This window comes from Sitophilus oryzae, unplaced genomic scaffold (genome assembly GCF_002938485.1).
Source record: "Sitophilus oryzae breed Bouriz unplaced genomic scaffold, Soryzae_2.0 scaffold_1393_pilon_pilon, whole genome shotgun sequence".
In the NCBI taxonomy this organism is placed as follows: Eukaryota; Metazoa; Arthropoda; class Insecta; order Coleoptera; family Curculionidae; genus Sitophilus; species Sitophilus oryzae.
The window spans coordinates 2,879,186-2,905,105 of NW_022146052.1; the positions used below are offsets into that span (position 1 = coordinate 2,879,186).

Consider the following 25,920-nt stretch of genomic DNA (forward strand, 5'->3'; position numbering starts at 1 on the left):
ATTTTGATAGTTGAGTTTTTGAAATTATTTTTTTAGCTTCTTAAACAAAACAGACCCATAATAATTCAAATCTTTATCATCCAAGACTTCCAAGAATTATAAAGTAATCTCACGTCAAATTTTTTTTAAATTATTGCAAAGTTAACAAAAATATTTCTTTGGATACCTTGCAATTAATATATTTGGTCCAATTTATCAGTTCTGCATCATATCAGAAATTTAGATTGTGTGTGACACAACGAAGAGTCAAAGTGCAACGTGAACGACCAGAAAAATATCAAGTAAAAAAAAATTGTTAAGTTTTAATTACTAGTTACACAGCCCTTCCCTTGAGTTCTCTTGCCTAAAATCTATATTGTCTTTCCTAACATTTTAAATATGAATGATTGAAACTCATACAAGTTTACCATAATTTAAACTTAAGATAATCCCTAATTATGTTAAAATATAACACTTACGAAGTTAATAAATATTAACTATTTCTACTTATTTTTAATCATTAAATAATTCTGATAAAAACACGCTTGATTTTTTTAAATTTAGAAATCATACGGGCTATAATCATTTATATGACTATATTAACAATACTTAAATTAAAATTTATTTGAAGGAATGCCACTGTATTACAATAATTGTAAAACACGTATGTAATAATAATAGTAATAGTTTATTTTACATTATTGTATGTTTTTTTTGTAAAATTTGACTCTAATTGTAAGTATTATTTTTGTTTTGTTTTATTAATTTGTTGTAACGTATTTTAATGAAAAAACTTTTATTCCTAAGTTACAATTGTAATGACAATTGTTTTTAGCTGACGCTCCTGATGAAGACATAAATGATGTCGAAATATAGAGCTACTTAGATTAAAGTGAGTTTAATTGAAACAGACCGCTTCCCGATCTACCGCTTATCTCCCGATATTATACCACATTTATATATATATATATATATATATATATATATATATATATATATATATATATATATATATATATATATATATATATATATATATATATATATATATATATATATATATATATATATATATATATATATATATATATATATATATATATATATATATATATATATATATATATATATATATATATATATATATATATATATATATATATATATATATATATATATATATATATATATATATATATACCTCACATTTCTATAGTGTCGTGACCGTGATCGTGACCATTCATGAATCCGTACACGTTCATCTCCATCATTAATATTTTTCTTACTAAATTCTTCACTTTTATAAAAAGCCATCACGATAAAAATCAAATATCAAAATTATTTAACGTTGCGAACGGTTCACTTGTTCACTATACGTATCTGGAATATATTTGCGAATGGCAATTAGCGATACGTTAGACTGTCGGAGTGCTGACGTCACGAATGTCAAATTGCTTTCCAAACAAGCTTTAGTTCTTTTATATTTCTATTGAGCTCTTCCAAATGACGTCACAAGTTAATATAAAATGTAAAAAACAGGTGATTGCTGACCACCACCGACTTTTGTGTCTGGTATTTTCAATACGCCTATGATGGTTACCCATGTTGCAAAATCTGTGAATTTTTTCGCTTATGTTCATTATTTGTGTTCATGTTTACTTTCTAATGACTTAATAATTTGATATTATTTTCATTTGAAACTTATTTTTTATGGGTTTTGCTTTTGAGAACCATCCCTTGCTTGTTAATTGACGAACTCAACAATCGTGGAACTAAAATATTTTAGTACAGTTCTGGAAACTCGAAATCATACTACCAATTAGCGTTCAGATCTTTTTGGCCGTCACAGAACCGGGCCTCGTTAACAATAATTTAATATTTTTTTTGTTACGTGATAAAGTATTTTGATACTTAGCTTATACTCTAGCGGTCGAAATCAAACTCTAAATAAGTAAAGATGCTATTTCTTATTGTTCTTGCTTCTTTTCTCTTTTGAAGTTCCTGTAATATGTTATGTTTTAATAAAATTATATAAGTATTCTTGCCACTTAACTGCTGATATAAAAATTTAATTCTACGCTGTTTTTGTCCTAATGTGGATCAACGTGCTCTCACTACCGGTTTCGGAGCCCTTTACTCCATCATCAGGTGAGTCTCGTCTAGTATTAGATCTTGTTGTTCTCCTCCGATACACATATATTCTGTTTTGTTAGTATTGATCTCGAGTCCCCATTTCTGATATTCTTCTATAAGCTTACATGTCATATAATTTATGTCATCGTAATCTTGTGCTATTATCACCAGATCGTCCGCGAAGCAAAGTATGTAGAGCGTGTTATCCCCAATGGGTACTAACATATTTCTACATTTTTGCTTCCAACCCTTGAGAACTTGTTCGAGATATATCTTGAACAGTGTTGGTGAAATACAGCACCCTTGTTTCAGACCTTTGGTTCCATTAAATCCAGTTGTTAACTTTTTGCCGACTTTTATTCTAGTTTTTGCTTGTTTATATAATGATTTTACTGCTTTTATTAGCTCTACATTTATATTGGTTTTTTCCATAGCTTCCCAAAGTCTCACAAGGGGAATGCTGTCGTATGCCTTCTGCAGGTCCACGAACACAAGATGTAGCTCTTGGTTTAGATTGCTCTTTTTACTTATTACTTGAGTGACTGTAAATAAGTGATTACAGTTGAGGGTTGGAACCTTTGGTGTTACACAGCAAAATAAAACACTAAATTACCACAATACACCAAAACAATTTTACTTTTACACTGGACGCGCGTTTCGCTAACCATGTTAGCATCATCAGCAGATGATTATAAACTAATCGTTATAATCATCTGCTGATGATGCTAACATGGTTAGCGAAACTATGATGCTAACATGGTTAGCGAAACGCGCGTCCAGTGTAAAAGTAAAAGTGTTTTGGTGTATTGTGGTGATTTAGTGTTTTTATTTTGCTGTAAATAAGTGGTCCTACATCCGTTCCGTTCATGCAGTCCTGGAATATTTTCCTTAAGTGTTCGTACAGTTTTTTCGGTCCTGATTTAATTAACTCTGCCGGTATATTTCCCGGTCCGGGTGCTTTATGATTTTTTAGTGAGGTACATGCCTTAATTACTTCGTCTATTGATATTCTAGTCGGGGATCCCATTGTTCTTATATTTGTCGTCACGTCAGGGCAGTCCATAAATTCGACTCTATTTTCCGTCATAAGATTTTCCATGTATTCTTCCCATTTTTGTGGTGTAATCAGGGAGATGATTTCTTTGCCTTTTCCCTTTCTGACATTTTTTATAAATTTCCAACTTTCTGTGCTGTTTCTGTGCTTCTACCTCCTATATATGTATTTAGTTGATTACACTTCTTTTCCCATATCAGATTTTTCTTCTGGCATATTTCTCTTCGTACTTTAGCTTGGGCTTTTTTATATATTAGTTTGTCTTCGATCTTCTTTCGAGGCGGCGAACAACAGAACTTAATCCTAGAACAGCAACAGCAAGAGATAAACACTGCCAAAAATATAAATATCTTGGCATGCACATTACCAACGATGATAAAGCCTTGATGAAGAAATTAAGTGCAGGAACAACCAGGGAAGACAAGCAATTCGACAACTCAACAGTATTTTATGGGATAAGATCGTATCGAAACAAAATAAACACAAAATTTATAACAGTATAGTTAAAAGCATCATTAGTTATGGTAGTGAAGTATGGCCTTTGAAAGAAAAAAACCTTAAGTTACTCGAAGCTATAGAAATGGACTTTTGGAGGCGCGAAAGAAAGATGATAGTGTCAATTGTTTTTTATTATATTAATACAAAGGTAGAATAGCTTTTCTGTTATTTTTAATCTTTATTTCATTTAACTCAGTATCAATTTACAAAGTGGTACAATTTAGGTGATTAAATATTTGTAGGTAATCAATATCTTATAAAGGTTGAAGATAAGAAGGCAAAAATAATTTTTATTATTATAACTGTAATATATGATATAGGAAATTAAAAAATGCATATTTGTCATTGGCATACAATTCTAAAATACTAGTTATTCAGTAAAGTTGTTGATCTTCATAACCTTGCAAATATTCAATTTATTGATATCTGGAAAGTATTTCTTCAGTTTCTACTTAATTTTGAAAAGTTAACTATAACAAAAGGTCTACATAATTTCAAATTTTGTTAAGTATTTTTGAAATATTGGTATTTTTAGAATCCGCATTTTCAACTAAAAAGTAAGTTATCATTAAATTGGGTATGTCCAATATCACAGATGGTATATTAATATCTGTGCTAATATATCATTTTGGTTGTCGAATAGTTTTATAATTCAAAATATTTTTACACATTTTAGGTGTAAAGACTGTCCAGCGAAAGAAAGAATGATTTCGACAATCAGCGTACACAATATAACAGGAAAAGACAATTTACTTTCGAATTAGACAGTTTTTTTTGGAGGAGCGGAAATCTTTCAAAGACAGATAAGATTGATTACGGTTTACCTCAAATTCTTTTCAATTTATTAAAATATCTTAATAGTCCGGTCAATTTAGCTATAAAAATAGTGATCAAATTACCAAAATTTCGACAAAGCTGAATTTTGATAGATACCTTGGGTTTACCATTATAAAGAAGAAGAAAAAAGCACCCATCGATCCAAAAATTAAAAGAGCTAAATTTGGTTTTCAAATTATTATAATACTGCTGCTTTACCTCTTTTTTAAGGAAATGGGAAGAACTAAGTACTTAGATGAGAATAAACTTAGAAGAGGATATTTTTGGCGACGGATACAAAATTGTAAATACACAATTAAAGCTAACTAGATTAGATTAGATTAGATTCTTAGAGGTGGCTTTCGGCCTGATCCACTGGACCTTCTCAGATCTATTGTGGTCCCCTTCTGATCCTTAGATTATATTCTCCAGTCCTATCCTTTTCACAAAGTTTAGCAACTTGAAGACTGAACCCTCCATGTAGCTCCCTGGCAATGGCCTATCATTGCCTATTACCGAGAACCGCACATTTGCCGGGCTGTCACACCGACATAAAATGTGTTCTGACGTTTCTTCTTCAGATCAGCAGAACCTACACATAGCTTCGTCTGTCAGTCCCATCAGCTTTAGATGCCTATTTGGCTTACAATGCCCTGTTAGTAGACCTACTACAGCTTTGACTCTCTTTCTGTCCTTGCTCATCAAATCTACAGTGAATTTTGGCGAATATTCTACAATGAACCTTTTCGCCTGCCTCTGCCCTGATGAGTTTCTCCACCATTCTAGAGATTTGTTGGCCACCCATCGCTCCGTGGCCATTCTCGTGATCGCCTTTTCAACGTCGCAGAATGGTTCTGGGCCTATGAATGGCCTTGATGAGCCTTGTTTGGCCCTTTTATCTGCCTTTTCGTTATCCTTGTGACCCTCGTGCCCTGGCACCCAGGCCAATGTAACAGTGCTACATTCGCCCAAAGTATTCAGAGCACGCACACAGTCCCACACTAGTCTAGAGTCTCTAGCGCTGCTTGGCTGTCTATGAAGATGGCTACAGAACGATTTGTTCTTTGTTGCCTTATTATTTCTTCTACACAATAGTGGATTGCCGTTATTTTTGCCTGGAAAATTGTGACATTCTTAGATAGGTTTACATGGAAGGATCTCCCTTGTTGCGGCCCTACTATCCCAGCCCCTACGCCTTCTGACGTTTTTGAGCCGTCTGTATACCAGGTTGCCTCGGTTTGAATGGGTACACCTTTACTCCAGTCTTCCCTTCCTGGTATGGTTATATTAAATTTGTTGTTGGAGCTATACCTTGTAGCTGTTGCATCAATTGGTAATTCCAATACTTTGTCTGCTTTTAGCTCTTCGATTAGCTTCTGGTTGCAACTATGCGTCTGACTTATGTGCTGCTGACCGTTAATTAACCTGTGCATGACAAATCTGCTTCGCCTTGTATGAAAATATGTAGTGGTGGTAAGTTCAACAAGACTTCCATCGCATTTGTGGGAGTTGTTTTTATCGCCCCTGTTACACACAGGCACGCAAGCCTTTGTGTGGAACTTAATAGCCTTACCGCACCCACTTGCGATGTCTTTGTCCACCACGCCACCGACCCATAGGTTATCATGGGTCTTACTACCCTTGTGTATAGCCATAGAGTCATTTTAGGATTAAGTTTCCAGTTTTTTCCACACATCCATCTGCACCTACCTAAAGAGATGGCAGCCTTCTGTGTTGCCTTCGCTATGTGAGTATTCCAAGTAAGCGTTTGATCAAAAAATATCCCAAGATACTTTGTTTCTTTGCAAATTAAATTTCCGTTTCTCTTAGCACTGGTGGTTTTAGGCCTTTTGGTGCTATCTTTTTTGTAAAATTGAAAATTTGTGTTTTCGGAGCATTGACTGTCAGTCTCTCTTGTTTGCACCACTTGTCAACTTCGTTTAGGACTGTCTGCATTCTTTCTGATATCATACCAGCAAACTTGCCCCTGACCACAATTACGATGTCGTCTGCATATCCTACGCAATAAAAGCCTTGTGTGGACAGTTCGTTGGGAAGGTCATCTACCAAGGTTGCCCAAAGTAGTAAAGCTAACTAACCAAAAGACGACCTTACAAACTGAAGAGAAGTTGGCCATTTTTTGAGATCTCTTTATGCCTCCCAAAGATATAAATCTGAATATGTATAAACAAGACCAAAAAAATAGTTACAAAAGATTTACATTAAACGAACTCTCAGTTGTTCCCGAGAAATTAAAAAGCGGAAAAGCCCCAGGCCCCGACGGAGGACCACCAGAAGTTGTAAAATTTATCATCCGAAATAACTCGCAATACTTTTTGGAGGTGTTTAATAATCTTTTAAATGATAACGATTTTCCCGACATTTGGAAAAGTTCCAAATTAATCCTCATAAATGCCCTCAGCCCAAAAAAAGGAAGGTAGAAGAAACTAAATACCGTCAAATCTGCCTGATTAACGCAACCGCTAAAGTATATGAAAAGTTAATAAAGAATAGATTAATGGAAGAAATACAAAATAAAGTCACAACAATAAATGCAGTTGATCTTGTAACAAAGACAGTCCTACCCTTTGGAACATCCTTTACGATGACGTAATGGAAATAAGGGTACCTCAAGGAGTAAAAATAATCTGCTACGCAGATGATCTGGCTGTATTAGCCACAGGTGAAACCTCCGAAGGAATGATACGCAAAACTGAAGTGGCTTTATACTATATATAATTGTGGATGAATCAAAACCAGTTGGAAGTTGCGCCGGTAAAAACAACTGCTATACTTCTATACCGAAAGACAAACATAGGTGATATACAATTTAAAGTCGGTGGGAAGTACGTTAGACCAACTAATACAGTAAAATACCTCGGAGTAGCACTAGATAGAGGGCTAACTTATAGTCAACATGTAAAATATGCTTGCGGAAAAGCAAACAGAACTGTGAAAGCTATATGTGGACTACTTCGGCACAGAACAGATACAAATCAGAAATTTCACTGATGGGATATTCGTTGTCAAGATTTAATTTTATATGTTATATGCGCGCAGAGGGATCAAAACCATGCGCAAGGTTTTTGTGAGGTTGCCAAGGTGACCCATAATTCTCAGTACTTGAAAAATGTATTTTTATATTATAATCCTACGGCTACATTTCTTCACTCATTTAGCGTTTCTTTCACGAAATAAGTAACGCAAGTATACAAGAATTACCGAATATACATAATTATGAGGAATTTGATATATTTGGAAAATTAAAGTATGCCTAAAAATTAACATTATTATTACGAAAAACGCGGCATGGCAACGTCCCTTGAGTGAAGCATTTTGCGACGTAGTACGAAATGTAACAAAAATGTACCTCATTTTCTGTACAAAAAAGTTAAAAAATATTATCATTGAAATATTTAAACCAAAACAATTGAAATTGATTTTAGAATAAATAAAACCAACGGACATCGTCAATTTTGAACTCTATTTTGCTTTACTGCTAAATATAAAAAAAATATTACTGCAATGGTAATTAAAGATTCGGGAATTTCTTTGTTAAAATCTGACAATTGACAACGTTGCTCAACATTTCTAACCTAAAAATATGAATGCATATTGTCATATGAACGGGCGGAAAAGTAAATTAAAATAAAATAATTTTAATTTACTTTGTGGTGTGTTTGTGATATTTTGCGACTATATTTGTTTGACAATTTTGTTTATAATGGGCGTTGGTTACTGCTGTGTTCCCGGCTGTTTAAGCAATACGGAGGCTGATATGGGTCTTAGCTTCTTTTAATTCCCATTGGATCCATAAAGGTACATAAATATTTTTTTATCTACACAATAAGGAATATTTCCTCTAGAATTTTAGACAATCTAGTAAGATTTTTTAGAAATTCTAATGTTTTTGACAGACTCATGTATGTACAATCATCTATTAAATAATGAAAAATATTTTAATAAATTCTAGATGTTCTGAGTGGGTTAAGAACTGAAACAGGCAGGATTTTAGAGCAAAATCACTTGTAGATTTGCATAGAGGGTGTAGAGTTTGTGGAAAACACTTTCAACCTACCATGTTTGCGGGAATGTCTCAAAGCCGTCTAAAGAAATTTGCTGTTCCAAGTTTATGTCAGGTAGGTTCTATAAGCATTATTATTAATTTTACTTGTTATTTTTTTCAAATCATCAGTTGCTTGTTTATCTGCACAATCGATTTATACACTTGCACAAACGAACATTTAAATAAACAAAATTTGTTTATAGATAGGCACTTAGAAAATCCAGTTTCAGTCTGTTCGTGGTGGTTCTGTGTAATATTTTCAATATTTTTATGACAAATACTATATTACTGAAAAACAAAAACTTTTGACAATAACATTTAGCTTTCAATTTTGCCTCTTAAAATTGTGTTTGTGTTATGCTCAAAAAAATTAAATAAATATATTTTTGTAGACAATTCCATGATGGAAGTTGAAGCTACTATTCCCGCTGTTCCTATTACATCTGAAGGTGAGTAAAATACTATTTTTTTAACCTTTTAAACACAATGCAATAGGGTATAGAATTCTAGTTTTCAATAAATATTTTAATTTATGTTTTCAGCTGTTTCAGAATCTACTTCACCAGATGTAATTGCTATTCCATCAACATCCAAGGAAGTTACATCTGAAGGTGAGTAAAATACTATTACCTTTTAAACACAATGCTGAATATAAATCTGAACTGCCATACCAATATCGGGTATAGAATTCCAGTTTTTAATAAATATTTTTTTATGTTTTCAGCTGTTTCAGAATCTACTTCACCAGATGTAATCGCTATTCCATCAACATCCAAGGAAGTTACATCTGAAGGTGAGTAAAATACTTTGTAAGCACAAGGCTAAATACAGGGTGGCGCATCTCATTCGCCTCGGTTGATTATACGAAAACGTAAAGATATAGAAACAAAATATTTTATGGGTATATGTGGAAAGGCTTAATTTTTAAAATATTTAATTTAAAATTATTTTGAAATGTATAGGGTGTGTCACAACTAAGATCCATACCAAAGTTATATTTTTTTCTTATGGAACACACGGTATTTTGATTCTTGAACATAAAATAAGGTATTTATTATAAGGGTTTAATGTGTTTAAAAGTTTTGGTTTTTGAGATATTTAAAGACATTTAAATATGCATGTTATAATAACAAAGTTTGTCAACACCCTGCACATTAATTTTTAAGAGTTAATACTTGTGCTGACTTTGAAGCCAGAGAAATAAACTTTACTAAAAAAATGTATTGCATCCTTAAATGTATACAGGGGTATCAAAAATTGCTGGTCTATTTTAAATATTTACTTTACATAAAAACTTCGTTATTTCAAATACATCACTATGTATTTTTTAAAATAAGTCGAAGCAGATTTAAATGCTCTTTCAAACTATATTAGGCTTTCCTATACCTATCTGGCTGAGATTTTGAATAAAGAGCGACTTTTCAATAAAATGGCACTCATCATGGCAATTTGCTAGTGACAGTTATAGTAGCTCTTTTCAAAATCGACATTAGTTTATGGACTTTATTTAAATTTATAACAGTTTATTTTTATTTAATTTACCAACAATAGTTTAATAAGTATTTATTATTTTATCAAGAAAAATAAAGTAGTAGTTCTTTGATTTACTGGTAGATATATTGGATTTTCTATAAAAGAGCCAATTAAGGCAAATTCATTTTCTTCACTTCCAACAACAGGTTTCTGCCTAGTAGGTTTCTACATCTTTCCGTTGTCGTACAATCAACTGATGCGAATGAGCTGCGCCACCCTGTATAAATCTGTACTTCCATACTAATATAGGGTATAGAATTCCAGTTTTCAATAAATATTTTTTTTTGGTAGTTTGTTTTTATAATATTTAGAGAAGATCAATATTTCAAATAGATATATAATATTTTTTTATTTCTTGTTGGTATAGATTTTTCACAACAGATACCTACATCCCTTAGTGCAGACAGTCCAAGGAAACATGGGTTAAGGTTACAAATTAGAAGTTTGAAAAGAAAGTTGGAATTTCATCCGGAATATTCATTCATATTTTTTATAAATAATATTTATTTAAAACGGTAAAATAAAAGCAAAATGTGTTATTGAAACTAAATTTTTATCGATTTTACTTTATATAGATATGTTTCTAAATACGATAAATTCCTAAATACAAATTTTCTTTACAATTTAGATATTTTTAATTATCAAGTTTAGTTAGATCATAGATATTTATCTATTCTTTTTTTTAATTTTTCATTTGTATTAATAAATTTTAGGATCATTTACATTTAAGTAATTGTATTAGATTTTGTACCTAATATCACATTGCTATGATTATATGTAAAATTTTTGCATATTTATAATAACAAATAAAATGTTATTTTATATCAGTCAAATTGTTTTATTATGTTCTGTCTACATTTTCAAATGAAGGTTTGTATTGAAAAAAATTAAAACTGCTGAATCATAAAATCATGACAACGTTAAGCTTATAGTGGGACCCTGAAATTTACATAAACATAGTCCCAAACTGCAGTTAAAAGTCGCTTATTCCTATAAAAAATTCACTACAAATTAGTTTACTGCAGCAAAATCCTTATTACTTATTGCAAATCCTGCATTTTTTCATAGGCCCCTTTACACAAGTATAATATTAATACTTTACTACTGACATCTTATCCATTTCAATTTCCTTACCTAATTTTAATAAAATAGCATATTATCTAATAAATCAAGTTAGGATGCAAATATCTTGGTGTAGCAAAGCCCGCAATATGCATCATACTGCAACAAAACCTGCAATATGTATCATACTGCCACAAAACCCGCCTTGTCGGAATTATTTTTGTGATTTTTCTTTTTAAAAATTAAATATTATTTCTAGAAAAACGAGATACAAAACAATGACTCAACTCAATGAACACGTTTTTTTTTTTGTAAAATAACGCTTTAAACATTTGAATCAATTGGCATGATTTTTCGTATTATTTTTACACATTATTTATTTTGTCACTACTAAATATTACTTATTTCAAATAAATACTGTTAAAAAAACGAAATACGCTCCTGTTACGATTCACACGTATCTGAGTTCGACCCTGGCTCGTTTAAAGCCGTCAACTAATGATCAGCTGAGCGGCGCGCAGAGGGATGAAATCTGTGCGCGACGAAGGGAATTCTTACAACACACTTGAAAGGCACCGACGTTCAGTGAAATTTCTGATTTGTATCTGTTCTGTGACTTCGGGATCTAAAAGGATCGTCCTCAAAAAAAAGAAAAGTTCTTGCGTTATCAATTCAAAATATAATTCTATACGGCGCTCCTGTATAGGTCGAGGCACTAAAATTCCAACGGACGAAAAATATATTATTTTCCACAGAGAGAAAAATGGCCCTAAGGATCTGTTCAGCGTATCGTACGATATCAACAGATGCCGTGTTGGTTACAGCTGGGCTGATCCCGCTACATTTAGGAGCTGAGAAAAGCGAGAGTTATAGGTCAAAGCAGAGATAACAATGAGCTGAAAAAACAGCAACGAAGAGGTACCTATCAAAAATGGCAAGAGGAGTGGGATGTATCCAACAAAGGAAGGTGGACTTAGAAAGTTAATACACAACGTGGAGGACTGGACGAGTAGGAAACAGGGAGGCGTGCACTATTACAGTACGCAGTTTCTTTCCGGGCATGGAGTCTTCATGGACTTCTTGCAGAGAATAAAAAATATCAAATGGCAACTGCATGTACTGCGACGAACTCGACGATGCCGAGCATACGTTGCTCTGCTGTCCAAGATGGGAAAACGAAAGGTCTGCCTTATTGTCGAATGTAGGAATGTTTACTTCGGACACCTTGATTATGAAAATGACCAAAACTAGCGAAATATGAGGAAAGGTAGGGGCATTTATGAAAGAAATAATAATAGAGAAAGGAAAAGAAGAAAAGGCAAGAAATGTGGAAGTATCTACCATATATGTGGAAAAAATTAACATAGATACAGGGGTGGATGGGGAAGTGGAAAACGGTCCGGGAAAAACAGGCAACCGGCCCAAATCTACAAAAACAAATTGACCATAACGAAGAAACATATTTTATTTATTAATATATAAGAGTGTTTTTCGCTAGTGCGAAAAAGCTCTTTTGCCTCCGTTTTTTAAAAAGAAAATTAAATTGTCTTCATCAAAATTTTCGTAAAAACCAATATTGGGTCGGACATCTGAATTTTTACTATGGCTCAGTTTTACAGGGTTCAACTGCTTTATCTCCATTATCGATAACGGTAGTTTGATCTTGAATAGGCTACGATTTTGAGAAACTTTAAGACTTCCTGATTCATTCAGTTCAGCTGACCCAATCCTCTGTGAAATACATTACTTTTAGCTTTTCGGGTATATACTTTCTTACACATTGTAGAAAGAAATTCTCTCTTTTCTGCTACAGCAGCAGCCTCGTGTATACGTGTTTTTAACTGAATGAACCGCGGCCGCCATTAAAACTGCAGCATTTTTTAGGTTATTATATAGTTCTTATCACGAAACATTTCCTCTATACTTTTCTACATTTGGCATCTTGTATGATAATGCCATGAATCAAACAAAAAAAACTGGGCAATACCTATGCAGTGGATATAAACCAATGTTCTGATGTAATGCTATGTTACAGTCCATAATAAGAATATTTGGATTTTCGAGACATATTAACATTTTATTATCTAATCTAGTTTAAACCTTATTTAACTCTTCTCTGCTGTCTCAGTAATTTTTAGCAAATACATTTTAGCAATATTTTAAACAACAATTTAGACTTGGCTTTTAGTTCTCAGACTTAGCTTTTAGTCCGTCCCCAATTCAAACCAAGTATAGATCTATATGTTTTCTCCTTCAACCGCAGAGTTCGCATCAAATTCGTCTACCTTTTTACAAAGAGGAGTTCCAAAATTTTTCCCCGAGGCCCCCAGTTCTCAGTTGTCAATCTTTTTCAACATCGAGATCGAGACTATTTAAATTTATCTAATGTTATTCATTCTTTTTCTGCTGCCAGTCAGTCATATTTACTAGTTATTAATAAAAGAATAGTGAGTAAAACTATACAGCGTGAGTCTTAAATAAGTGCAAATATTTTCAGGGGTGGTATATTTCGACCCCAGGAAGACGTCTATGAGGTTTTTTTTCAAAAAATTATGTTAAAAATCGAGCATTTTCCTGTATATTTTAGAAAAATTTTTAGAACTTCCTGTTCACCGCAAATTTTTCCACGGTATATAGTTTCTTAATCTCTGATATTACACTAAAAGAGATGCAAATACCGAAAAATTGAGGTGGCTCAATTTTTTTTTAAATTAAACTATTTTTTTTAATTTCCAAACTTCAATAACTCGATTGGACTTATTTGAAACTCAGTAAAGAGAATATATTATGTTTATTTTATTGAGATCTACCAGCCCTGAAAATATTTGCATTTATAGACTCACCTTGTATAATAAAATTTTTCAAACTGAACAAACAACAGATTATTAAAATTATAAGTGTCCCCGAGAAAGACATTTTACAATAGTTATTTTACAAATTGGTATTTATGTTTAAAAGAAACTGACGATTATACTGATGCAAATTGATTAGTTAGTTATGGAGTCACTAAGGATCTTACGCCACTTTACATAGAAGATTAAACATTTAATTTTTGCTAATCCAATCTTTTTTTGAGCTCTGATCGGGACCGGTCCACCGGCCCATCTTTCCACCGGTCCACCGGGAATTATCCCGTTTTCCCATATGGCCCATCCACCCCTGCATAGATAAGATATAAACCCCAAGATCACGTACGAACCCGAACTTATGCCATACAGCGGTTGCGAGTAAGAGGAGAGGAGAAGCTGACTCCTCGGAGGTAGACTTTTTTAGTGGGTAACAATTCGACTCCCACACTGTTTGGAGTTCGTCTCTATGATCGTCTCTCTCGAGATGGTGGTGGAAACGAAAACCACTCGCCTATAAAATGTTTTTACCACCCCCAGATAAACTTTTTAAACAATATATTTTAGTTCTCCGTTGGGCTTTTCCAGGTTTTAAAAAGTAGATAATTTTATCAATTGGAGTCCGTGCGGTGAGTAGTATTAGCAAATCAACACATTTTCGCCAACCACAATAGTTAAATTTGCTGCATTGAATTTTATTTTTCTATTGCTGCTTCAACTATGAGGGCATTAGCGGCTCGTTTCACTGAAATATTTTCAGTGATCAGGTTTTCACTTAACATTGAAACAAAGGGAGATTTATTATAAATGTTAGCGATAAATTGTTGTTGGGTTGCTGGAGCTATCATAAATTGATCAAAGATGATATCGAAACATCAAGATGTTTTTTTGTAGTTTAACGACGATGTTCTGCAGCTTTAATATTTTTTGTCACTGAGTTTGGCTGGGTATCTTTTTAGTATATATTCTTAAAATATATACAGGGTGAGTCTTAAATAAGTGCAAATATTTTTAGGGGTAGTATATTTCGACCCCAGAAATACGATTGTGAGGTTTTTTCGCGAAAAAAAAAATTGAAAATTTGGAATTTTTGGAAAAATTTTTTGGAAAAGTGTTTTTAGTTAAAAAATGTAATTTGTAAGTAGTAAATTAAATGTACAAAAAAGAAAATCCAGAAAAGATCCAGTAGTCCCCAAAATTTTTGCAAAAAATTATTTTTTTTGGAAATTTTGAAAGTAAAATATCTCGCTTATTTTAGATTTGGTTGAAAAACTATAAAGAGAAAATATGTTTCTTTTTTAGCCCTGAAAATATTTGCACTTTTTTAAGACTCACCCTGTATAATAATATGTGGGTTTATACATATACATATAAGACACATAAGCATTTTTTCTAATATTAAACGTCCGATTATGTACAGGGTGGCCCATCAAAAACGTTCCGCAAGGCATAACGGTTAGGGTAATTTTTTTTTCAGAAAATTCAAAAACACGTCAATTTTGTTTGTGAGGGGGACAACTTTTGACCCAAAAATGATTGCAAAATATTCAACCCTCTAAGCGGGGGAGTCACTAAGGATCTTACGCCACTATACATAGAAGATTAAACATTTAATTTTTGCTAATCCAATCTTTTTTAAGCTCTGATCGTGACCGGTCCACCGGCCTATCTTTTCCACCGGTCCACCGGGAATTATCCCGTTTTTCCCATATGGCCCATCCACCCCTGCATAGATAAGATATAAAACCCCAAGATCACGTACGAACCCGAACTTATGCCATACAGCGGTTCCGAGTAAGAGGAGAGGAGAAGCTGACTCCTCGGAAGTAGACTTTTTTAGTGGGTAACAATTTGTATTCATAACGGAACCAGTTTCGCGAAATTTTGCTACTAACTGGCGAACAATTTTGCCATAAAGGTGTTTGTCAGAATGGCGTTCATTGAATATCTGCGCAACCCGATTGCAAACATCTAGAAATAATAAGAAAAAACAGCAAATTGGTCGAAGGAATTTATCCTTATCATTTACTCTGATAAATGTTTGAATATACTTTTCAAATTTCAATCCTTCATATTTTCCCAACGACTAGACCGATCTTCAAAAACGAAGCAGGAAAGTATAGAGAATAGAAAGCCCTCCACTTCACCCCCTTCCCATTTGAAAAAAATCGGGGGATGACACCCCGCTTAGAGGGTTGAAGATTTTGCAATAATTTTTGGGGCAAAAGTTGTCCCCCTCACAAACAAAATTGACGTGTTTTTGAATTCTCTGAAAAAAAAAATTATCCTGGCCGTTATGTCTTGCGGAACGTTTTCGATGGGCCACCCTGTATATATCTGTAACATATGAATGCATATTGTATAGAACATAACTCTACCGACATTTTGAATCGCAATATCTCAGAAGTGGTAATTCTTAGGAAAAAAAGTGTAAGGGCCATTATTGGGTAGATAATTTTATAATCTACCATTTTGTCCTTAACTATATTTTTGAAAAAATATCCGACACCACCGTTAACGAGGAAAATACAAAAAAACAAAAATTTTGCCATTTGACCTCGAATAACTTTTTTAGAAGACATGGGATCGATGGGGACTTTTGGCCTCTATTAAAATTCAGCTTTTTGGAATTTTGGTAGTTGTCATCATTTGGTAGTTATCATCATTTGTGTTTTTTTATATACAGGGTCCGGCAATAGTGCGTCGGGCATCTGTAGCTCCTAGAATAATAAACTTCTTAGACTAAAAAACTTTGGGAATTTTGTTTAAGCGCAAACCTGAAGTATGTACTAGTATATATTTCTGGAAAATATTTTAAGTTCTATAGGGTGGCACAAAAAAGTATGAGTGGATCTGGATGCTTTTACATTTATGGCTTCCTTTCAGATCACTTTACATAATCCTAAGTGTGCGAACACAGTGCAAGCAGGTTTCCCGCTTTCCGGTAGTCGGCGCCAATCTGGGTACCTATTCTTGACATCGTTCGCAACTTTGCGTATACGCATCACGTGTATTGTTATAAACAGGGTATCCCAGGAATAAGTGCAAGTATTTTAAAGGGTGGTAGATCTCGATAAAAAAAACATATTTTCTCTTTATCGTTTTTCAAATAAGTCCAAAATAACGGTGTTATTTTACTTTGAAAATTTCGAAAAAAAATGATTTTTTGCTAAAATTTTAAGAACCTTCTTCTTCATGTGCCTTCTCCTCATCGGAGGTTGGCGACCATCAATTGGAATTCCTCCATGTCTTGAGCCAAACGGATAATTGCACTGGCCTCTCCTATATTAAACCACTGGCGCAAATTCCGCAACCAGGAAAACCGTTTACGCCCGATGCCTCGTTTCTCATTCAATCAATGATCAGCTTTAGGAAACTATATTTGTTATTTCGAAAAATATGACCAAAATATGCTGCTTTCCGTCGTTTTATTTTAGTCAATAGTTCTTGGTCCTTACACATTCTTTCCAATACTTCTAGATTTGTTTGAGAACCACTGAATCTTTTCTGGATTTTCTTTTTTGTAAATTTAATCTACTACCTATGTTGCCATATTATTAAGAAATTATGGTTTTTAAATAAAAACTAAAGAAAAATCCAAAAATTTTTTCAAAAAATTCCGATTTTTCAAAAAAAAATTATTTAGAAAAAAACCTCATAGACGTGTTTCTGGGGTTGAACTATACTACCAGTTAAGTTAAAATATTTGCACGTATTTCTGGGACACCCTGTATATGGGTACATAGTAGCGCCGCGCCGCCTCGCGCTTATAACCTTGAAAAATTAAAGCGTGTTATCAAATCGGCTAGTTCACAGTGAAAGCAGGTAGGCGCTGTCAACCAGCGTTCATCTGCTTTCTCGCTTTTACCGGAACGAAAATTTATTTATTTCTGCTTTTGTACTCGCCGACGGCGCACAGAGCGTATTAAGAACTAAAAGTTGGCCAAAATTATGTTTTATGATTTTTTTGCTTTTTTGCTAGTAATATTAATTATTAGTGGAGAGGGTGCTAATATGGAACCCCATTTTGTTTTTCCTACACAATATTTTTTCCTCTACTCTGAAACCCTTTTCACCGATCAAATAGGGCCATTCTGTGCAAAACCAAGCAATTGGATGAGGATGCTAGAACAAGAAAGTAATTTGTATATTATAGACGATATTTGAGCGAGGATGGGTGTTTTAGGGTAAAGACTATTTCCTTTAAGAATCTATTTAAATCAATGTTTTTTTTGGTAGTGGCAAATATTGGCAAGATTTTTGTACATATTCCAAAGCTGGAGACTTTAAGCATTGAACGGATACTAATTTGCATGCGGAATATTGCCGAATAGTCTTACACCTTATAAAAATGCCTCTGATTTTTTAAATAAAAAACATTATAAAGAAATAGAATAGAAGGAAACGTTTCAAAATAAAAATTTGGCATAAAACAGGACTTGCCAGCTGGCTCTGTATCCATCATGACAGTTATTATAAACAATTTGCAAAAAAAGCACTACAAACAATTCCACTATTTTGTAATCTTAGAAATATTCAGAATACACTCAAGATAATTCATACTTATAATTGAAATATATTATTTATTTGATAGTCAACTTACGACTTAAAAAAAGCTAATAAACGTGCTTACATTAGTATTTATAGATTTGTATTCAGTTAAGATAAAAAATGAAAATAAAAATATTTCACTTTTGGCCAGGTTTATAGACCAAATACCCCTATGTGCGGCGCGGCGGGCGCGGCGTTTGAATATGGTTAGGTTAGGTTAGTTAATCAGGTAAATTTCCTCTTAATTAACTACTTCCGAACCCTACTCGCATCTCCGAAAAAGCCATATAACAATACACGGCATATACGCAAAGTTACGCATCACGTGTATTGTTATATGGCTTTTTCGGAGATGCGAGATGTGAGCGATATTTGAAGATGCGAGTGGTCAAGAATAGGTCCCCAGAGACGGCGCTGGTTGCCGGAAAGCAGAAACCTGCTTCCACTATGTTCGTACCCTAAGATGTGAGTAAACATATTTCGATAGTTTCAGAGATATTAAAAAATAAATCAAAAATATATATTTTTCAGCCCTTCTTAAAAAAATTTGGTCGTCGTAAATCATACAGGATGCTCAATATTCTACGCCAAACTTTCTAAAATATAAAATATTTTTTCTTTGTTTTGTTAATTATCTGTATATTATTTTTAATATTATATTATCTTAATATCTGTACATTATTTTTTTATTAAATGGAGAGTTAAAAAATGATTTTTTTTTTGTATTTAAAGTATTTCAACATTTTTAATAGTTTTGCATATACACGCAGTATTATTTCATATGGCGCTTTCAATGGTAAAATACGAGAGAAAAATCATTTATTGCTGTGATAAACATTTACTGTGGAAAATGCCATATGAATAATTATAAAACCGGGAATATCTGCGAAGCCGTTAAACATTTTTGAAATACTATAAATACAAAAAAAATGTTAATTTTTTAATTCTCCATCTATGGAAAAGATAATATACAGGTTGTTCCATTTAAAAAACGAAGAAAAATTATTTTAAATTTTAGAAAGTTTGGCGTAGAATTTTGAACAACGTGTATAATTTATGATTTCCATATTTATAGCAAAGTAAGTACAAACCATCTAAAGTCAGTACCTAATATAGTTTTGATTTCAGTACAGGTCTTGTATTATTAATATTTTTTTTAAGAAAGGCTGAAAATTATTAATTTTTATTTATTTATTAATATCTCGGGAATTATCGAAATATATTTACTTATGTCTTAGAATTATGTAAAGTGATCTGAAAGGCAGCGAAAAATGCAATAATAAACACGGTGTTCCGTTTAAAAAAATTCATCCCGATCCACTCACACTTCTTTGAGTCACTCTATAGAAGTTAAAATATTTTCCAGAAATACATCCTAGTACATACTTTAGGTTTGCACTTTAATAAAATTCCTATGTTTTTATTCTAGAAGCTACAGATGCCCGACGCACTATTGCCGGACCCTGTATTTGACTTACCTACTGTTGTCAATCGTTGTCTTGCTGATACTTCTGCAGCTTTATGCAGAAGAGTCAATTGATTATTGATCGTTAACAATACAATATGATACAAATAAAGGTATTTTTTAACAATAATTGTTGATTGATATTGAATTGTCATTTAGTGAATTCTAAGCACTTACTAATTAGTGTGTTTGGTAATTGCCAGTAATGTTTCAGAACAGAAATATTCCTTATCACTAGCTAATATTTTAAACTTTTACTATTAATGTTGTCTTAAATTAAAAATATCAAATATATTTTTTATATCTCTATTTAAGATTAAAAGTTCGATATGATTATATATTTTGCCAGACATGCTTCTGGCGTAACCTACATATTCTTATCAAAACCGTGATTATGTTCGAACTAAAATTAAATTATATTTATATTTTGTACGTTTGATAATAAAGAGTTGATTAAGGTACAGCGTTTTTGTTGTCATACAGTACTTAATTCTGATTAGTTAGTATAATATATTAAACATGTATGGCCAGAATTATTGAATATTTTTTGAAATTGTGATAATTTGTTTTTGTAAATAAATCTAATATCAACCTGTTTAAACATTTACTGTGTAAAACGATTTACCTACAACCACTATGTAAAACTGGCAGAAACATACATTGTACAGGGTGGTCGAAATTGGTCTGTTTTAACAGAGAACCCCTATTTCCTGACTAGATAGAGCAAAACCCACATAGATGTCATTGGCTCGATTTCTGAGACATGTTTAATGGCGTAAACAACCTGTTGATATTTTCACTGCCATCTGAGATACGGGGTCTTTTTGAACTTTTTTATTTCGAGTGAGATGAACCGCCTATTTAAAAATAGACATATTTATTTATATTCAAAACATTCATTTGAAGACACTCTGTATACATAAACGAAATTATTGATTTTTAAAATATTATTGACAAACTAGGGAGAGGGAAATCAGGCGACGAACAGAGGTGATATTTGTTAGATAATAGCTTTTAGACTACCATTCGAGACGCATTGATATTATTTTGGTTCTTGAGTTCTGTGACAAAGAATGTTATTAAAGGTAAAGTAAATGTTTTCTCATTATTTAACTAATGTTAACTAAATCATATTATTTTGTTTTCTTGTTGTAATTCGTTCTAAAGCTTTTTCATTATTCATTTGATCTGACAAAGACAATATATAACATGTGAATGCATTTAATGGAATCTATTTATGCTGTAAATAATTTCAGTTTAAAAGTAATCTAAATAAAATCGTTTACTGTTCCTTCGTGCCGATGCTTGTGGTTTGTGAGAATAAGAGCCTTGTTGAGTGTACTAACAATTTTGGACCTTGCATGGGCGAATATTTTAGCTCGCAAAAGGGCAAACAAAAACAATAAATAAAATAATTCATAGAATAACTTACAATTTATTAAATTATAAGATATTGGCGCCAAACCTTCAACTTTAGCGTCGATTCCGCAACAAGGGACTTCGTACCTACGGGTGGGGACCCGTTAAACTAACAAAAACCTCTTCAGTTTTGAACGATATAAATGTGGCATGTTTTGAATGTATTAAACTATAAACCTAGGTATGAGGACAGTTTCTATGTTATTATTTCTCTTTTATTAAAGTTCAGGACAGCATAGTTAGATTCTCTGGAATAGTGATCATGGTTTTCTCTGCCGTGCTCTTTTACATGTGAATTCCAGGCAGAGTACGGCACTCCTTTCATTTCATTTAATAAAATAAGTAGGGTTTTTTCCAAGTTTAGCGTTTTATTTACATAACCTATTCTCCTCAAATTTCCCAAAATATTGCTTTGTCGAGGCGCATACGAGGTAATCACAATAAAAAAATATTTAACACAACGTAGGTTCCTTTCCTACTTTTAAATTTCTTGTTATACAGTTGGCCAAAATATTACCTCTTCAACTTTGTTGACGAATTTGGGTTGTTACACTACACGAGGAATAATAAAATTCTGTAAAAACGTTCTTAAGGCACTTTTTTAAGAACAATCCAGTGGCGTAGTCAGTTTTTTTCTATGCTTGTTTTTTTGTTAGAAATAATAAAATATATCATTTTTTAAATGGAAATCATAGTTGGCTATGAACTTAAAATAATGCTGACCAATCCTTTCCAACGATATAAAGTTATCGGTATTTATTCCTAAGAATGAGAGAAATATAAGGTTTTTTATCTTTATATCGAAGCGGGCCTTGATTTTGCGTTAACCTATTTGCCTAATTATTTTTTTACAATTTTATATTGTATATTATTATTTATCTGCATAATTAAATTCTTTTGAAAAGTTAAATTAACATTCTATATTAGTATTAGTAATTACAACTGAAATATATACAATAAACAAAGAACAAAACTAAAAAAATGTATTTTTTGAGTGACGAATATAGGGGTAGTTGTCTAAAAAAATCATTAAAGATGTTCAAACTGAGCACCTACTTGTTAAATACACAATAAAACTGGTGTAATAAGTCCAAAAGCTTGCTTAGTAGCCTTCTGTAATTCTTCTCTCGTCCCAATGATTTTTATATATTAGATCTTTTAATTTCCTCCATAAAAAGTCGAAAGAAGTTAAATAATAAGACCTCGCAGGCTAAGATATGGGGCCCCTTGTTCCAATCCAATTCTCTCTAAATTCTTCCTTTAATAGTTCAGTTGTAACCATGGCGTTTTAATTATAATTGGTAATACTAATATAGAATGTTGATTTACCTTTTCAGAAGCCTTTAATTATGCAGATATATAATACTATAGAATATTAAATTATGATAAAAAATAATTAAGCAACTAGGTCAACCTAAAATTAAGGCTCCCTTTGATATAAATATAAAAAACCTAATATTTCTCTCATTCTTAGAAATAAATACCCATAACTTTATATCGTTGGAAAGGATTAAACGCCAACATTTTTTAAGTTCATAGCCAACTATGATTTCCATTTAAAATATTATATTTATTATTAGTTCGGACAAAAAGAGCAACTCTAGAGAATAACTGACTACGCCACTGGATTGTTCTTAAAAATTATTAAATTCAAAAAGACCCCGTATCTCAGTTGGCAGTGAAAATATCAACAGGCGGTTTACGCCATTAAACGTGTCTCAGAAATCGAGCCCATGACATCTATGTCGGTTTAGCTCTATCTTGCCAGGAAATAGTTTTTTTCTGTTAAAACAGAACAATTTCGACCACCCTGTACATGTGCAGTAAATATCAAGAAAAGGAGTAAATAAGAAAAAAGATAAAAACACCTGAAGAACTCAAATTAAAGTACAGGAAAACGTACTGGCTACTTGGACGGCATTCAACCCTGTCAATAATACAGGCTGGTCCGAACTGTATTCCGGAAATTTGGGCAGCATATTCTGCAGATAAAAATAAGTAAAAGAGTTCGTATAAATGTATGTAAGCGTCAGTTTTTGTAGACACTCTGATAAATTTTAATATTTCTTTAACGCCTATCCAAAGGTCACGGCTTAATAAGATATTAAATTGAGTTCGCTTTACTGATTTCTTTGTTTATTGCCGTTGTTTAACATATTGATGACCTATTCATTTCAACTCCCGGAAAATTAGTTTCTGGCTTGCTATTTTTCAATTTTTATTAATAATTATGAAATGTCAAAAATTAGAGAGTTTAAAAAATTTGAAGAATTCAAATTAATTTAACATTAACAGTCGTCAAAACACGTGTAGATTATATTTATTAATAAGATGTCTCGGGTGGGAGGGATATCCTTGTTTGAAGATAGGTTCATTGTCATTTTAGTTATTTATAATTAATTTATTTTATAATATTATTAATTTATAATTAATAATTTATAAGGTTGAAAGACAAATGAATATATATTTTTAAAGAAAAGTCTCTATATCAGGGTAATAGCAAAATTATTGTACATATCACTACTCCATTAGTATCTACATTAATACTTTTAAATATTGATTTCTAACTATAAATTCACTGTTCCCATTATTTTTTTTTGTTTTATACAGAAGTGAGCCTATATAAAGAATCTTAAATATTACTCTGTATATTTTTTTCTATATTTCTATAGAATTTTATATTTTGTTTTAGATCATATTATTTCCCCAATTTAGTATTTAATTTTTCAAAATAACCCCGGCGCTGCCGCCGGCAAAACTAATTATTTTTGGTTGATTTTTATTTAGTTGCTAAGTTACTAAAGAGGAGGGGGTAATTTGTTGTTAAATCACTTGAAGTTTTAGTGTAAAATGTCAAACTAATCTTAATTTTATTAAAAATATAGTATAGGAAACGGCACTATAAAAAAATACTAGGGGATATACAGGGTGTCCCAGACTGAGCGTGCATTAGAAGTTTCTAGAGAACTACAATATCTAGATCGGAGATTTTTTGCACATCATTGTTTCACAACGAGATCTATCGATTAAAAATATTTTCAATATGGCGGCACTTCCAGAAATACCGGAAGTTGACAGCAACTTTCTTATTTTAAATGGGTGCCCCCATAATTAAATTCTCTGTAAAATTTTATGAATTTTGATATTAAACACTCTATACCTAACAACATTTTTGATAAAAAAATATATTTAAAATTTTTGGACGAAAAAAACTGCTTGTCAAAAATATGTGTATAGCCTAAACGTCAAATTTAGTTATTACCATAGCCACTGTACCATAAAGAGAAGACATTCAAAAATGAAATTGCCCGAATGTCATATAATAATGATAGCAGCTGTCATGGAATTGAGCTATTAAAAAATTAACATAAATCATTTTATTCAAATTGAAACCGACTTTTTTTTATTTCACTAGTGAAAAGGCTTTTAAATTCGTTACTTTTTGACTACACATGTTCCTATACCTAAAATAAATTGTTTTTAAGTTATTTAAGATTTACTTTTAAAGCGTATATTTTTCTGATTTTAACCAGTAGCCTATGGCTTTAAACGTCAAGTGATATAAGACAACACATCTGGCTATGTCATATTGTGACACTTTGTTCAAAAAGCAGTATGTTATGCAACTTTGCGCTGTTTTTTCGATCATAGGCATATTATTAATAATATCAACTATTATTATCACTAAAGGGCCAAAAAAACGAGATATATATTTTTATAGATACACTTTTTAAAGTCTTAAGAAGGCAGTATTTATCATATAGGAAATTCAAATAATTTGTTTTCTGACAGATGGAAATAAATTGTCTGACTGTTTGACATATGTTATAAAACGAAAAAAAAAAAAAATATACGTTTTCAAACTAAATCTTAAATAACTTAAAAACGATTTATTTTAAGTATAGGAATATGTATACTCGAAAAGTAACGAATTGGAAAACCTTTTTACTAGTGAAATAAAAAAAGTGGGTTTCCATTTGAAAAAACATATTTATGATAATTTTTTAATCGCTCAATACCATGACAGCTACCGTCATTATTATATGACGTTTGAACAATTTAATTTTTGAAAAAGATAGCCACATGTTTTCTCTTTATGTCACAGTGGCTGTGGTAATTACTAAATTTGACTTTTAGGCTACACAAATTTTTTTGACAGGTACTTTTTTTCGTCCAAAAATTTTATTTTTTTTTTCTCAAAAACAGTTAATGTTAGGTATAAAGTCATTAACATCAATATTCATAGAATTTTACATAGAATTTAAGTATGTAATAAAAAATGGGGGCACCCATGTAAAATAAGAGAGTTATTGTTAACTCCCATATTTCCGGAAGTGCTGCCATATTGATAATATTTATAATCGATAGATCTCGTTGTAAAACAATGATGTGTAAAAAATCTCCGATCTAGATGTTGTGGTTCTCTAGAAACTTCTAATGCACGCTCAGCCTGGGACACCCTGTATAAATTTAGTTATCAGTAGAAAATATTTGGAAG

General features: G+C 32.0%; 2 protein-coding genes across 5 annotated transcripts in view; one reads left to right on the forward strand and one right to left on the reverse strand.

Moving 5' to 3' along the window:
• The window catches only part of LOC115875647 (protein peste-like), a 142,886-nt gene that overhangs the window by 94,552 nt on the left and 22,414 nt on the right, over positions 1–25,920 (reverse strand). The window lies entirely within an intron of this gene.
• LOC115875648 lies at positions 8,749–10,834 on the forward strand. 2 transcript variants are annotated; one of them, XM_030891161.1, is made up of 4 exons: positions 8,749–8,995; positions 9,089–9,157; positions 9,271–9,339; positions 10,447–10,834. In XM_030891161.1, the coding sequence occupies exons 1-4, from the start codon at positions 8,947–8,949 to the stop codon at positions 10,596–10,598; spliced, it is 339 nt and encodes a 112-aa protein (XP_030747021.1). In that variant the 5' UTR covers positions 8,749–8,946; the 3' UTR covers positions 10,599–10,834. The 2 variants fall into 2 exon arrangements, with proteins under 2 accessions (XP_030747021.1, XP_030747022.1); XM_030891162.1 differs by having other exon boundaries at positions 9,113–9,157.